This window comes from Leuciscus leuciscus (assembly GCF_965113295.1).
Source record: "Leuciscus leuciscus genome assembly, chromosome: 1".
Lineage (NCBI taxonomy): Eukaryota > Metazoa > Chordata > Actinopteri > Cypriniformes > Leuciscidae > Leuciscus > Leuciscus leuciscus.
In genome coordinates this window covers 54,091,339-54,107,331 of record NC_138725.1, presented here as the reverse complement: position 1 = coordinate 54,107,331, position 15,993 = coordinate 54,091,339, and the positions used below count along the sequence as shown (strand labels likewise).

The window sequence follows — 15,993 nt, the reverse complement described above, 5'->3', positions numbered from 1 at the left end:
CTGTCATCTTGAAACTGAAGTGAAAACCAATACTGACAGACAAGACAAAAAAACAAGACAAAAAAACCCTAATCGACTAACCCTGTAAAAGCAGAAGGTACTGCTCGCCTGTTATCTTTCTTCACGACCTGAAAGCCTAGTGGAACAGACTGTATGGAGTAGAGAGACTAGTGTAAATCTGTCGACATGAAAGCTTCTTTGATAGGCCTCTACTCTCATCTCATCTCACCAAGCATGCCACTAATGTTCTGCCTCCCAGCCAAAATATCCCCAGTAACACCTGGCACCATGAAGAAGAAGAAAAAACTGATTAAATCATTAGAGAAACACATGGGAGGACGGAAAAGAGAGAGTGGGAGATGAAGGAGGGAGAGTGGGGAGGTAACGGGGGGGTTGGATGAACAACTTCATAAGCTTGGCACTGTGCTCCTGGTGCCGTGCCCGTTGTTTATGTCCACACACACATCAAAGGCTGCGGTAATCGCTGCTGTTTGCAGGCCCACATCTCCAGTTCACCTTGACTGACCTGTAATGCGCTACGGGCCAAAGCAGTGGCGGAGGGTGGCAGGTTCCTCACTGGGCAGGCCAAAAAGTGTCTGAACCTGGGCGTTAGCATGTCAGGTTCTTCTAGCACGCTTAAAAAATGAACATTAGGAGATGAGCTTCCCATAGCACAGCGGTTGGAGCAGCTCCAGGTCTTCACCAGCTGTGCTGCTCTTGTTTACAAGCCACCGCCTGCTGCTGGAGTGGCCTCGCGACAGGCCTCGCGACAGGCCTCTGCTCCGAACCGCATCCTCGGGCTCGCTTGAGTAGCCGAGCCCAACCCGAGTGCATGTGCGCTGGGTCTGAACATCCTTACATGTCCCTCGGTGCCCTCTGAATGAGCATAAATTCATACAAAACGTGGAAATGTGGTGTTTGAATTCACAAACCTAACTCTGCAACTATGTTTCTCTTTTACAGGAAACTTCAAAGGATTGTGTAAGCAGATAGATCACTTTCCAGAAGACACAGATTATGAAGCAGATGCCTCAGAGTACTTCTTACGTGAGTGCCTCCTTAGTGTTTCTGTGACAGTATTCATGTTCTCACCATCTTGTTCTTCCTTGTTCAATCTGTGAGGCATTTCAAATAGTACCAGATATGCTATTTTTGCCCAAGTGCTGTTACTGCTGAAGCAACTGCTGGGGTGGGGGGGATCCTTAAACTACATACAATCTTTGGGGAAAAAAAGTTTGGGGAAGGTTATTTCCAGGCCCGCAAAACTCTGCAGGTTTCCCATGATTCACAGACTTAAATATATTATTTGCTAATAATTTTAAAAAAATTGGAAAAGTTTTACAATTGTATTATTATTCAAATTAAAATTATAAAATGTGCTGGATATTTTAACTTTTAGACACCAATAGGAATGTAGTACTCTAACCACTAGCTGTTTAAAAAATAGTAATTCTTTTAAATGTTTTATTAAAAAAGTAATCAAATATTAAAATTGTACTAATAATTAAAATATTAAATATTGTGGATTATTTTAGCTTTCAGCTACAAATAGGAATGCAGTACTCTAACCGCTGTTTAAATAAATAGTTATTCTTGTTCTTAGTTCTTTTAATTAAAATGTAATCAAATATTAAAACTCTATTAAAATATTAAATGGGTCATTTTAGCTACCAATAACAATGCAGTAATATAACTGTCATTTTACCATGTTTACTGTCAATTCTTTTCACAAAATTCAGCAGATTTCCCACCAACAACAAAAATGAGTAAAAAATGCAATCAATACTTAAATAAAAAAATAAAAAAAATAGATTCTGTCTGGGCCTGGTTATTACTTCCCAGCTGTTGCTGGCAGTGAAATGTCTCTCATGCTAAATGACTGCAATAGAGATGTATTTCAAGTAATATCCTAGTTTTTGCTTTGTTCCACCTATCTTTGGTTTTCTCATGCTGTTCAGCTGTGTAAGGATGGTCTGTTGTCTCTGCGGGAGAGTGTGAATGTTTCCTCACTCTGTTTAGACTCTCAGCAGCGGCAGACTCTAGCTCGTACAGTACAGCTCAACTAGGCCCGATTACAGTACACTGGCTCCCTCGTAAACACAGAACATTGATTTCCACTCTTTTTTCGTCTGCGCAAGCAGACCCGGGAAGTGAGTGTCAAACAAGCCACACGCATCAATCCTAAACTCACAAGCAGGACTATCAGTTACTGTCATCAAAACAAGGGCCTGAATTGACTGGAAACAACATGGTAACAACCAAGAGTAATTAAAGATTCTGGAACTGTTGTGGAAGAGGACAATGGCAGACTGGAGAGAGAGAGGAAAAATTAGTCTAAGAGCTGGATTTACAGGGCGCGTCCTGGCCCATTGGGACTGTTTTTGGACTGGCTGAATAAGTGCTAAAGCAGTGTTAATGTTGTCAACGAAATTACTGATGATTAAAGGATTTTAAGTAAAACATACTAGGAGGGTAACAGTTTGCAATTGTGACTTTTGAAGTCACGGTTCGGTATGTTTTTGGTACAGCAGTTATCATTTAATGACGTTGGTGTCATCTCGTCATCATCTTCTTCATCATCAGCTTATGCTACATGACTTTTGGCTGGATTTTGCTGTCGCAGACAGATTTCCAAGGTCTGCGACAAAACCCCCGGATCATTTGATATTATCACCATGTGAATCTTGTAGTGCGTGCAATGCAACGACAAGGTGGAACTAATCCAGCCAATCACATTGCAGATGGTATAAATGGAAAGCTCTCATAATCACTTGCGTGAATTTCTCGCTTGAATTTATTTGAGAACATGTTTATTTCCCCCTCTGTTGGTCAGGATTGCCTCTTGACCAAATTTCTGGTAGTTTGTGCACCTCGTCAGCGTTGTGTTGTGTAGTAGGGGAGAGCGGGGCACAACCTAACATGGGGCTAGTTGTAACACCCTTGTTTTAAATACTTCCACACATGCTAGCATGACAAAACTAAGTGTTTTAACAAGTTGCCATATCAACACTATATTATAGAGAAGAAATTGTGCCAAAATTCAGAAATCTTTGGAAGATATCACTGAACTTTTATTTAACCATAGCAAAAGTAAATTTCTTACTTATGTTATTTTCTAATTTAATTTAATCTCTATTTTAATCTTATATCTGTCATTTAACAAACGAAATAGTTCAAGCAGAAGACACTCGCCGGGTTTAAATCCTAGTTGTGCAGGTGAGGCATGTTGTAACACTGCGTTACAATGTGCCCCTATTAGAACTATGCTATTCTATTCTATACTTTTATGAATTCTATTGAGAAAACATGAGAAAAAGGTGAATAAAGACAGAGTCAATGTTTAGAAATGATTAATTATTATTATGTTTTGAACTATGTTGTATGGCTGTGTTTTCTGGTGTGTTCGTTGTCAAATTTTTTAATTATTAAAAAATGCCATTATTTTATCTGAAAAAGGTAATAATTGTATTTTACTGAGAAAGTATTTTAGTTTGTCTTTTATATATATTTTTAGATAAGATCAGATAGCATTTTAAGCTGTCATATGGTCATGTTACAATGTGCCCCACCAATGGGGCATGTTGTCACATTTCACTTCCATTCTTTCGGGGTATATCAAGAAAAAAGTATACACTGTATTTATAAAACAAAACCACATAATTGTACTAGACGTGGGAAATTAATGTGGGAAAAAATAAATACTCTAAACCCTAAGTAGATTTACACAAACTGAGAAAGTCAAAAAGCGTTAGGTTGTGCGTTGCTGTCCCCTATGACAAGACGACGACAGATGACAAGAAAACTTAAACTGGCAGCACCACAGCAGTTCAGGTAGTCTTACAGTCCTGTAGTGTGAGGTTGCCCTTAGTCCCGGAAAAAAAGGTCATCAACAACGTTTTTTTGTCATAGATTTTGTTACTGAAATGAACACTAGGCTATTACAATCCATTTGTTTGCGTGGTCCGCAACTCCTTTATTGAAGTGTAACAGAGACTCGCTTGCTGTCAGAATGAGCCATTATGCAAAATGGAAATACTTGTGTGACCTTTAATATTTATAGATAATGATACAACCGTAAAATGTAAATTATGCGCTGAGGAAAAAAGGTCTCAATGCATTAAACAGCAGAAGCATCTGACAGGAGGACAAGCCACTTTAAACTGCAAGCTTATGAGTTAGTTTTGAAGTGCTTATTATAAAGCAAATCTAATGTTTTGGACAACTTGGATCATGCACTTCTCCCGCTGCAGTAATATAAGTATTATTATTATATTAAATATATATCAATATAAACTTATTTTATAAAACGAATTTTAAATTACAATCAGCACACACAGAAGTTTCCCACTTTTACCCCCATTTGTTCTATAAACATGCATGCTGAAGCAAAAGAGCCTTACCAACAATTTTATGTATATAGAATATATAAAGAAAATAAATGTTTTGAATAATCCAATCATAGTCAAAATTATGCACATGCACAGTAAAGTAAACTTAACTATGCAGAATGTGTAAATCACAATGTAAATACATTTGTTCCGTATAAATAAACAAAAACACTGACAATTAATAACTAAGCATGGCCGTTGTGACGCATCACCATGAACACCAGGTTTTTGAAATGCTGTGTCAAGTAAAACACACAGTTTTGTGTTATTCACGTATGCTCCGTCCAGCTGAATGACCACTAACTGATCCAAATGAACATATAACATTTTCAACTATGTTACTTCTTGTTTATATCAGCTCAGACTGTAACATTTAGCAATAATAATATATTAGAATGTCATGTACAGCCAAGAGCCTTAGAATCACAGCCAAGGAATCAGGCTCATCCTTCAGAGCATTTGCCCATCCAGTCAGAACCGTTTAACCTACTTAACCGAACACCCATTGGTTAGATGATGATATCAGATAAAAGACCATACAATTATCTCAGTATAGCCTTCTTCGGTATCAAAGCTTCATGCATCACCCCAAACAGGTGCCTGACCTGCTGTAATTGAATCTTCACTAAGCCTGTGATTATAGCTCATGCATTTAAACAGCGCAGGTTACGCAGTTATGCGGCAGCATTGACCCCATTGCGGTTGATCGTTAATCGACAGTGTCATAATGATGCATTCAATTTCTGAGCGCCCAGGTCTCAATCTGAACGTCTGAGTCGGATCTGTCCAAGCATGTCTCGCGCTTTGGGCTGCTGGGTGGGTGCAGAGTCAGTCACATTGCATGCTAACTCCACAGATAAAGCCTTGCCAATGAGTCTTGGTGCTTTGATCACTTGTGCCTTCCCATATGTTTAGCAATAAAGACAGTTGTGATAACAAGTTCAAACCGCTCAAAGAACGACACCCAGAGAAAGGGGAGAATAGTGGGACTAGTGGACAAGGAGTGGTCGAGTTAACATGCAAGCCGGGACAGAGAACTACCGCAGACCTTACACGCTCTGAGTGTGTGTGTGCACGTACAGTATATATGAACGCATGTGTGTTTGTCCTTTTCCTTAGCTGCAATTGGACGAATAGGCCGCAACGCTCCCAGTGGCTTGTGAATTAGGACACTTACTTCCATAAATATTTCAGCCTCTTTCTTATATAGGTCAGTTTTCTGTCTCTCTCACTTTCTCTCCTCTTCTTCCTACTTTTCTTCTCCTTGCCTGTCTATGTCTTATCCTCTTAGACATCTGTTCTGTAGTAACTTTGGTCACCAACTGTGTCCTGAGTGACTGGAGATCTACAAAGTGAGCAGATACAGTGGTGTAGGTTTCAAAAAGTAAGTCATGCATTTACATTTTCTTTATTTTTACCAATACAAGGTAACAAACATTGTGGGTATAAAATGGGTGTTTTAGCTAACCTTAACTACCAAGTTGTTCTGAATCCTTCAAGAGCAGTCCAGTCACTGCATATAGGACATGCGCTATATGCATTGCCACAAGAACTGACTAGCTGAATAGGTAGTGCAAGTGCACTTTTAGCATTGATATTTGCTTGTTGAAAAAGCATGTTGTAATACAGAGTATTTGTTAATATACAGTTGTAATCGAAATTATTCAACCCCCATTGCAAATCACATTTATTGCAAAATTTACAGACTTTTGTAATGAACAGCTGTTTGCAATGAACAAATCAAACAAAAGTAATCAAAATAGCTCAACACAACAAATGTTTCAAGTGCTTTCCCCAAATTCAACTGAAAATGCAACTTTTAATGACTTCTGCAGTCTTAAAATTATTCAACCCCTTCCTGGCAAGCATCTTTAGTACTTAGTAGAACACACTTTTGCTGTTATGACCTGCTGCAACCAAGATGTCTAACCAGACACCAGCTTCTGGCAGCGTTTCTGAGGAATCTTAGCCCATTCCTCATGAGCAATGGCCTTGGTGGAAATGAGGAATATGCTTGGGATCATTGACCTGTTGGAAGGTCTAATGACGGACAAGCTTCAGCTTCCTCACTGATGGCATGACGTTTTCTCCTAAGATTTCCTGATACTTCAATGAATCCATCTTGCCTTCCACACGCTGCTGGTTTCCAGTGCCAGAGGATGCAAAGCAGCCCCAGAGCATCACTGAGCACCACCATGCTTAACTGTAGACAGAGTGTCCTTTTCAGCAGATGCTTCATTCTTCTTCCTCCAGACATACAAAGCAGAATCCCAAAACTTCTATGGCTTATTTATATAATTTTGAGCACTTTTCTTGTGCTTTTGCGTCATTACTGGTGTACGTCTTGTAGTTCTGGCATGGAAACCGCATGCGTTTAGTACTCGCCTTACTGTGTAAGCTGAAACCGCAGTGCATGTTGCCACCAAATCTTACTGCAGGCCTTTGCAGTCACTCGAGGGCTTTTCTGAACCCTCAAACCCACACTAACAACACCTGTTTTGCAGATTTGTGCTGTTGTGAGGGATTCTATTCAGGGGGTTGAATCATTTTAAGACTACGGAAGTCATTAAAAGTTGCATTTTCAGTTAAATTTGAGGAAACCATTGAAACACATGTTGTGTTGAGCAATTTCAATTACTTTTCTTTGATTTGTTCATTGCAAACAGCTGAAAGTCTGTAAATTTTGCCAATAAACCTGATTTGCAATGGGAGTTTTGATTACAAATGTAAGCCTGCAAAGAGATTATACAGTTCAAAAGTTTGGGGCCGGTAATAAATATTATTACACTTTAAAATAACTGTTTTCTATTTTAATATATTATAAAATGTAATTTATTCCTGTGATGTAAAGCTGAATTCAGCATTATTACTCCAGTCTTCAGAGTCACACAATCCATAAATCATTCTAATATGATGATTTGCTGCTCAAGAAACATTTCTTATCATTATCAATGTTGAGAACAGTTGTTATTCATGTGGAAAGCCTGATACATTTTTTTTTTTTTTTTATCAGGACACTTTTAGAAAAAAAAATGCATTTATTTGATATAGAAATCTTTTGAAACATTATAAATGTCTGTATTGTCACTTTTGCACTGTTTATATATCTTATATGATAGCTTTTCTTTACCAGTTAACGCTATGCTAAACATGTAGGCTTAGCTGTTAGCTTGCTAACTAAAGGCTGACTGAAAACACAAAGGGAAATGTTTGATTTGATCAATTTTAGCTTTGGCAATATAATGTGATATGTAATTTAAAATACATTAATTACCATATGTGACCCTGGATCACAAAACCAGTCTTAAGTCGCACGGGTATATTTGTGGCAATAGCCAACAAAACATTGTATGGGTCAAAATTATCGATTTTTCTTTTATGCCAAAAATCATCAGGATATTAAGTAAAGATCATGATCCATGAAGATATTTTGTAAATTTCCCACCTTAAATATATAAAAAAATTATTTTTGTGAGTGGATGCAGCACAATCGCCAATAGAAATGGACAACTTTAAAGGCGATTTTCTCAATATTTCGATTTTTCTGCACCCTCAGTTTCCAGATTTTCAAATAGTTGTATCTAGGCCAAATATTGCCATATCCTAACAAACCTAATATCAATGGAAAGATTATGTATTCAGCTTTCAGATGATGTATACATCTCAAAAAAAAAAAAAAAATTACACATAAGACTGATTTTGTGGTCCAGGGTCACATATTCTCATGATTAAGACCAAGGCTGAATTTGGAACAGCATACTACCATTCTACTCTTACTGCTATATTTACACTTACATTTAGCAGAAGCTTTTATCCAAAGTGACTTACAATAAGGAACATCACAATCAATTAGTCATGAGATCCAACAATATTTGTAGTACACAACTGGCTAAACAGCAGAAATAGTAATAGTATACTCTTAAGAAAAATGGTTCTAAACAGTACGGAATTAGGGTTCTTCGGCTTGTAGCAGTAGCAGAACCCTTTTTGGTGCCAAGGTTCCATAAAGAACCATGCTTTGAAAGTGCTATATAAAACCTTAATGATGTTATAAATAACCTTTTCAACAATACTTATTTTCATTAATATTAGTATATTAGTATCTTCATATTATTAATATTACTATTATTAATTTTTATATATATATATATATATATATATAAATTATTTATGATTTATTTTCTATTTTTTTTTTTCTATCTGCCTGGTCTTATATCTTGTTGCCTCTATTTGGGTTTTACATTAAAACAAAACAGCATGTTGTGTCAATTAGGTACTTTTTATTGACATGGCAGATTGTAGCAATAATTACAGTGCTCTAACAACAGAGGTTAGCTGAATACATTAATAAATAACAATTGACATTGAACAAGATGTAGATGTAATGAAGACCAAGTTTCAGTGAAATATTTTCACAATCCTCTATGATGTCTTTACGTCCTTCGTTATGTGTGTATTCTGAGTGGCAGTTTATCTCAGCAGATGATGAGGTTATGATACGTGACAGCATCTGAAATACACAATTTAGAGTTACATTGTGTCTCTTCCATTTGATTATGTAAAAACAATTATGTTCATGAAGGCCAAAATTAGCAAAAATGGACAGAATGAGCCCTTTACCATATTAAAGGAAAAAGTGTATTAAAGTCATGGTATAGCTTTAATGTTTTTTGTGACTGTGTATGTTTAGGCATAAAGCCATAATAAAAAAAAAAATTCAAACAATATGAATCATAAATTCCATATCTCTGTTACTTACTTTGTGGAGAAGAGGAGTATCCTTAACTGAACAAAGCTGCTCACACTTACATTTTCTGTTAAAGTAAAAAAACTAAAAACATGATTGTTAGGAAATGATTGTTACAATTTTTAAAGTTATAATTTATAGACATTTTAAGAAAGAAATAATTTACCTGTTGAGAGTATGTTGACAGTCTGTGTAGTAACTTTAGTTGTATAGCTGAGCTCCAGAAAATCAGTAATGAGGAGGCTTTGGCAGTTACAGATTTGAAAAACAATAAGGTGGGAATAAAGAACCCTGAACTCTAACACAAAGAACCATTTCAGCATATAAAGGGTTCTTCAGGATGATACGGTACTAAATAGAACTGTTACTACGTGTAAAAGAACCTTTAAAGAACCATCTTTTTTGTGAAGAGGTTAGCATGCAAGTATGGTATTCTGAATTTAGCCTGAATACTGAAATATACTAAATATTAAAGTGATTTTCTATCATTTCTAATTGGGCACCAAAGAAAGTACCAATAATTTTCACGGCTAGTGGAATTGCTTTGGGGTCTTGCATAACAACGGCATCTTTTACTAAAATCTTCTCAACAACTCACTCCCTTACAAACATTTGGAGGAGCTTTTGGGCTAAATCTGAATAGGATCATTTTTTATGCATTTAGAAGTGAGATTTCAGATAGTATCATGACTTGTGCTTTAGTAGTCACTGTGGTTTGGATGCTCTCATCTCCACCACTCGTGAAAACGTTATGTAAAGAATCAGAGCTTCAACCGAGGAGCCACATTAGTGAAGTGACACATAAGTGATGTCATAGAAAGCGTCATACTGTTCAGCGATACACCAAAGAACTGACGTTTTTTGAAAAACCACACAGTGCAAATTAAGATTTGGGGAAAACCGGGGGAAATAAAAAACAGCTCAGTGTTCACATCTGTTCTAACACTGCACATAAAAGCGCATGTATATTCATGCCTGTATTTTTAGAGCCCATCATTTGCATACTTACATACAAAATTACTGTATGGATTCATGCACATTTTATTATGAGGGAATTCTGCACTGATTCTCAAGCACCCACGGGTGTACGCTCGCTGAGGGTAATCATGAAAGAAATATACGACATAGTAACAGCACATCATCTACAAACACACAAGCACACACACACTTTCACACAGGCCCTATCAGTGGCAGGCTTCTCTTTGCTGGAGTGATCATGGGTATGTAGCCTAGGCAGTGGAATCAGGCATTTCACACATCCACACACTGTTATATAAGAGTGCTGAAGCATTCTGAAGCGCCAGTGGGTTTTTAGATCATGCCGTGTCAGAGCTGCAATCTTCCACAGGACCAAACAGCGCTGTGAGGAGGGGGAGGGGAGGACGAAAAAGAAGGAATAAGAGGGACTGAGAGAGTGAGAGCGAGAGAGAGATTTTGAGAAAGTGAACCAGCTGGTAGCAGGGACAAGAGGGTGTTAGAGACAGACAGAGAGGAGTAATAAGGGTGAAAAAGGTAAAAGAGATAATGTCTGAATTAATTTCACATGTATTCTTTTATGCACTCTACGCCATGCCTTCTCTCTTTTTCACTGCAATTTTGTTTTGCCTTCATCCAGCTAATGAGAGCCACAGCATTAGCCATTAGCTTTAGCCTGTTTCTGTTTAAAATATACTACTAACATTGACCATTAAACAAGGGGGATCATGCACCCATTCATTTTGAGAGGGTGGTCCTAACATGGTGCCATATGACCAGGCGCGGATTTATGGGCGTGGGATTTATGGGATTCACGTGCCCACCCAGATTGACCGGTGGCCCACCCAATCAATTTACGTTTTTAATTTTAATAATAATAATAATTAATTAATTAATAATTTCATTTTAATAGTTTCCTAAGGACATTTATGTACAGTAGCTACGAAAAATAGCTACAAAATAAAAATTTATTATTTTTACGGGTCGGCCACACGTTCTCCGTGCGCGCACTGACTTAACGTTGTGATAGTCTACATGCGAGTCGCGTGTAATGACAGACAGATGACCTTCAGGTTTAAAGCAGCCGGGAGGGCTGACTGACATGAGTACAAGGCATAGGCCTATTTAGATTCACTACCGAAGTACCGATCTGCTATTGTTGACATATTTATCAGGCGTGTAGCTATAAGCTTAAAAAACCGAGGCCCCTCCGTATATTCACCAGGCCCACCTATTAATGACGTTCTGTATCCACCACTGCCTATGACTAGGGTTAATTTTGGTTTTGTACTAAGTACTATAGATTTTTAGGGCTGTCAGAATTAATGTATGCATTTTTACACATTCAAATTCACCCAAAAATTACTATTTGATTTCAAAAGACTGGTTACATGTTTTGGTTAAGTTTTGATAAACTGTTTTCAGCATTGATAATTAAAATAAATGTTTCTTGAGCAGCAAATTAGCATATTAGAATGATTTCTGTGGAGGCTCATGTGACACTGAAAATTATTCTGAAAATTCAGCCTTGCCATTACAGGAACAAATTATATTTCAAAACAGATATTTTAAGTTTTAATAATATTTCACAATATTACTGTTTTATTATACTAATGTGGTCAAATAAATGCTGTGTGTGTGTTTATTACACTTCTTATTTTTACTCGCACAAAAAGGATTTTTTAACATGAAGTTTGAAAAGCCCTGCTCTGACAAAATGAAAGAAAAAATTATTAAAATGATATATGATTCGTTTAGAGTACAAGTGGACATAGGTTCAAATCCTGACCCAGTACAGATTTTAATTATTCATTTAAAAGTATTATTTTTGAGGAAGCTGAACTTTCAGCTCGCCTGAAAACATCTCCCCCTCTAGTTTGAATAAGTATGACACTTTTGCATTAAACTACACTAAATAAAATTGTATCACAACAAAAATAAAGAATTTCACAACAGGGACACATAAGTTTCATAAAGACAAAGCTTTTGTAAGTTTTATCATAAACACAAAGTGTTTTTTTACATTAGTTATCACGATGGTGTGAACTGCTGAACATGTCGACTACCAGCAGGTGCTCTGGAGTATCAGTGTCTGTATGGCTCTCCCCCTCACGGGCCCACGGTGTGGCCAAAACTGGCTGTGACTGGATGACCCAGACACACACACACAGACACACATACCAAAACACTGGCCGATAAAATCAATGAGGCTGGCCGAACAGCAACGGGTTTGCATGTGCGGAGGCTGCAGTAGGTTAGCTCAAGGCAGAGGATGGACTGCTGCTATAGTAGCCTGCAATAAAAGAGGAAGACACCATCTGACACCATCAGGCCCACCATCCGGCCTGATCACCGGTACGAGCGGGGATTTAATTAATCCTCATTCCCTCGCCACCTCTTTTTTTAACCTTTCTTTCTTCCTGGCGCTCTGTCATTTTCTTACTCCAAACATGACAATCCATCATAGGGCTGGCAGGGGGGATGGGGCACATGCCACTGAAGCCTCAGGCCCTGGGCATGGAGCACACACACACACACCCATGCACACACACATGAGAGTGCAGGCCACTGCCTGTGTCACCTGATATGACATCGCTTAGCTTATAGAGATTCCACATGCCCAGCCGGCGGATCCATGGTCATAATAGCAAAGGCCATGCTCTGCATTATTGATATATTTAGATCACAGTTGGTCATGTGAATTGCATCACTGTGTACTGTACCAGATTCCCAGCATTACCGGGACCGCAGCAGCCGCTTATTGGGCTCAAGAGGCACGAAATGTAGGATGATACTGCACACTGTGATAGAGATCAGTGGAGCTCAATGGAAATAGGTGGAGGACTTTGAATTTAAAAAAGTGAGGAATCTGACCAGGTTTGGTTAATGATTCGAGTGTTTTAAGGTATTAGTGGATATGTAATGGTCATTAATGGACAGATAAAAGACTTTATAGCAATTGAAAAAGGTAAATACAGGATGATTGGCTTGGAGTAAGTATATCAATTACTTTAATGTTTTCTAGGCTATAAATAAAAAATAAAAAAGGAGCTGTAGGGCCCATTTCACACAACACACTTTTTTTTGTTTTTTGTTTTTTGGCTCAGAACTATTTAGCTGTGCTGCTCATGCTGAATTAAAGTGACAGTGCATTGTTCATGGTCAAAATAAACATGGGTTGACACGAAAAAGGAACAATTTCACCATAAAAGCATGTAAGTGAAGTCTACTGTGTTTCACAGTCACCATATGACTTTCAGCACTGTGTAAAAAATACAACAACAAAAGAGACTATTGTACTAGGAGTTGCAAAGCCCACAAAAGCATGTTTAAATTATTTAAACTACAAGTATAGCTGAAGTTGAAGATTCATTTTGACCACGCTACACAGCATGTTATGGTTTAACATGTTATATGCATCACAGCTGTATTCTGGTGATCGTAAACAAAAGCACGTGATTGGAGGTCTGTACATTCAGCAGCGGTTCAGTTGCGTGCTCGGCATGCTGCCAGTGTGAAAGCACTGTGCTGCGTCTGCTCTGTATACATGCAGCTTGTGCGCTGCTTCCGCGCTGCTTCCGCTCTGCTTGCATGTCTAGTGTGAAATGGGCAGAAAAAGTGGGTAGCACTTACATCAGTGGCTCCCAACTGGTGGGTTGTGACCCAAAAATGGATCACAGCAGGTCTGTTTTTATAGGATAGCAGGGGAAAAATATAATTCTAAAATGCAAATAATAAAATTCAACTACCATAACAACATACTGTAAATAGGTTTTTTGAAAAGGAGAAACTGCTTCCCATATATTTTGTTGTTTATGTTGATGGCATTCAAACTCTGACCAAATGTCATCATGGGTAAGTTGTCATGAACTGCATTGTTATATTGTTTCATAATGTTAGTATGATTTTTACTTCAAAAATGGTCATAATTTAGAAATAAAAGGCATTTTCCTAGCCTGATTTTAGCCCTCTGATTTGAACGCTCTGTTTTAAGGGGCGTGTCTGTGTGAGACTTCAGTGTAAACGCCCACTGCTGTGATTGGCTAACATCTTTGCATATGAAATAGCTAGTATTACATGTGGAACTCTCTCGAAAACGTTTATTTCATTTAGCATGTTTTACTATTACTGCTCTCAATGTTAACTACTTGTGAAAAGTGATAATTATAGCTATGCAATTAGTTCTATGGCATTATATTTAGATTGTGGCATGAAAGGTTGCAGTGATGAGCATAGCCGATCACAGAGACATGTATGCAGCAATCTCGTCATTACAACTTGATTTCTGCACACTAACGAATGCTTTCATAACTAACAGTGCAAACACAATGTAAATAAGAGATTCGTTGATTATTGCGGGAGTATTGGCGCGAGTCCAGAACTCAGTCAGTGATAAACATGCGCTGTTTGATTGACAGCTACAGCTATTGTAAGTTTAAATAACAGATTATTTACACTCTACTAAGATAAACAATGTCAAGTTTGATTTACTGACAGGACAAAGAACATCTGACTGTAGCCACATGAATCATTACATCAGAAATCACTGGTCACAGATCAGGCATTAGAATGAACAGGGTTACTACCTGTTGTGGCAATACTGTCGAGTCCATATCGAAAAAGCCTGCAAAGTCTGCGCAGAATTTGCGGACTGATTTACCAAAGAATCCAGTGAGATGTACCGGATACAAATAAATAATGTTCAACTGAGACATTCACATTGTTGAAAATAAACAACAACATTCCCAGCATTAGGATCCTTTGGAAGGTAATGTTATTTTTAGTCCAGTGAGTGACCCTGTGCTCTTCCCTCTTCCTCATCTCACCAACACCAGTGGGCGGGGCCAAAGTTGATTTTCTTCTGCAGAGGCGGTCTTTCACTACCTTATTACGTCATAAAGTGGGCCTGGTAACAACAATTCGCTGGGCCTGGTAACAATAAAAGCTGATTTTGGACTAACAAGGACGTTTTAAATTCTGAAACTTTCAGGATATTCTTATAATATGATGACCTCTTATATGTCAAAACCTCAAGGAAATTGATTTCTGATTTTATGACCCCTTTAAAGAGATTTGTTTACTTTTTTAGATCAACAATATTTTTATACTTTCCATGTTGGGTTGCCAGTAAATGTGCAGTGTTAATCAGGGTTCAGAAACAAAACCACTGATCTACAGTAGATGTCACATATAGGTATGTGAGACACACAATCCCCATTAGACTTATCACTACTATGATAAAAGCACATTCGTTTAGAGTGATAATGTCATTCTCAGCCATTTGTGTCTGAAAATTATATTTTATTTATTTTTAATAATTTTGTTTAAGAGCATTACAGCAACAAACCTTAAATCTAGTAGCCTATGTAATGTAATGTTCTCAGTTTCCTCAGAATTGCCATGAAGCACATTTTTTTTGGAGAATTTATTGTTGTTTTGGGGGGAAACTGGCAGGGGCTAGTAGATTGTGGAGCAGTGTATGATATAGAGCTGAGTAACACAAATGATGGTAAATGCTGGGTTTACAGATGCACATCAGCTTCTGGAGCTTTTACCCAGATGTGCTATATGGAGTTTGCGGTCTTGCATGCTTATAATTTAGATATTTTATACTCCCAAAGTGTTTTCACTATAATTGCGTTATCTTGAGAACAGTACTCACTCCTTGGTTTAAATGACCTAAATTGTTGACTGCTTTCATGCAAAGACTGTCAATGGGTTTGTGTCAATGTTTTTCACTTACTCAGAAATAACTGACAAGAAAAGCTTTAGCTGTGTTCAGAGAAATTTCACTGACAATACTGAAAATTTGTGACAGTAAATCATTTTACTGTCTATTCATCAAAGAACCCTGGGGGGGAAATGTATCACGGTTTCCACAAA

General features: G+C 37.7%; 1 protein-coding gene across 1 annotated transcript in view; it reads left to right on the top strand.

Annotated features, from left to right (window-relative positions):
- Window positions 1-15,993, top strand: part of cacng2a (calcium channel, voltage-dependent, gamma subunit 2a) — a 104,789-nt gene that overhangs the window by 66,204 nt on the left and 22,592 nt on the right. Inside the window, exon 2 of the mRNA XM_082143303.1 lies at window positions 964-1,047. Coding sequence (XP_081999429.1) covers window positions 964-1,047 — 84 coding nt within the window. The remainder of the gene's footprint in view (window positions 1-963; window positions 1,048-15,993) is intronic.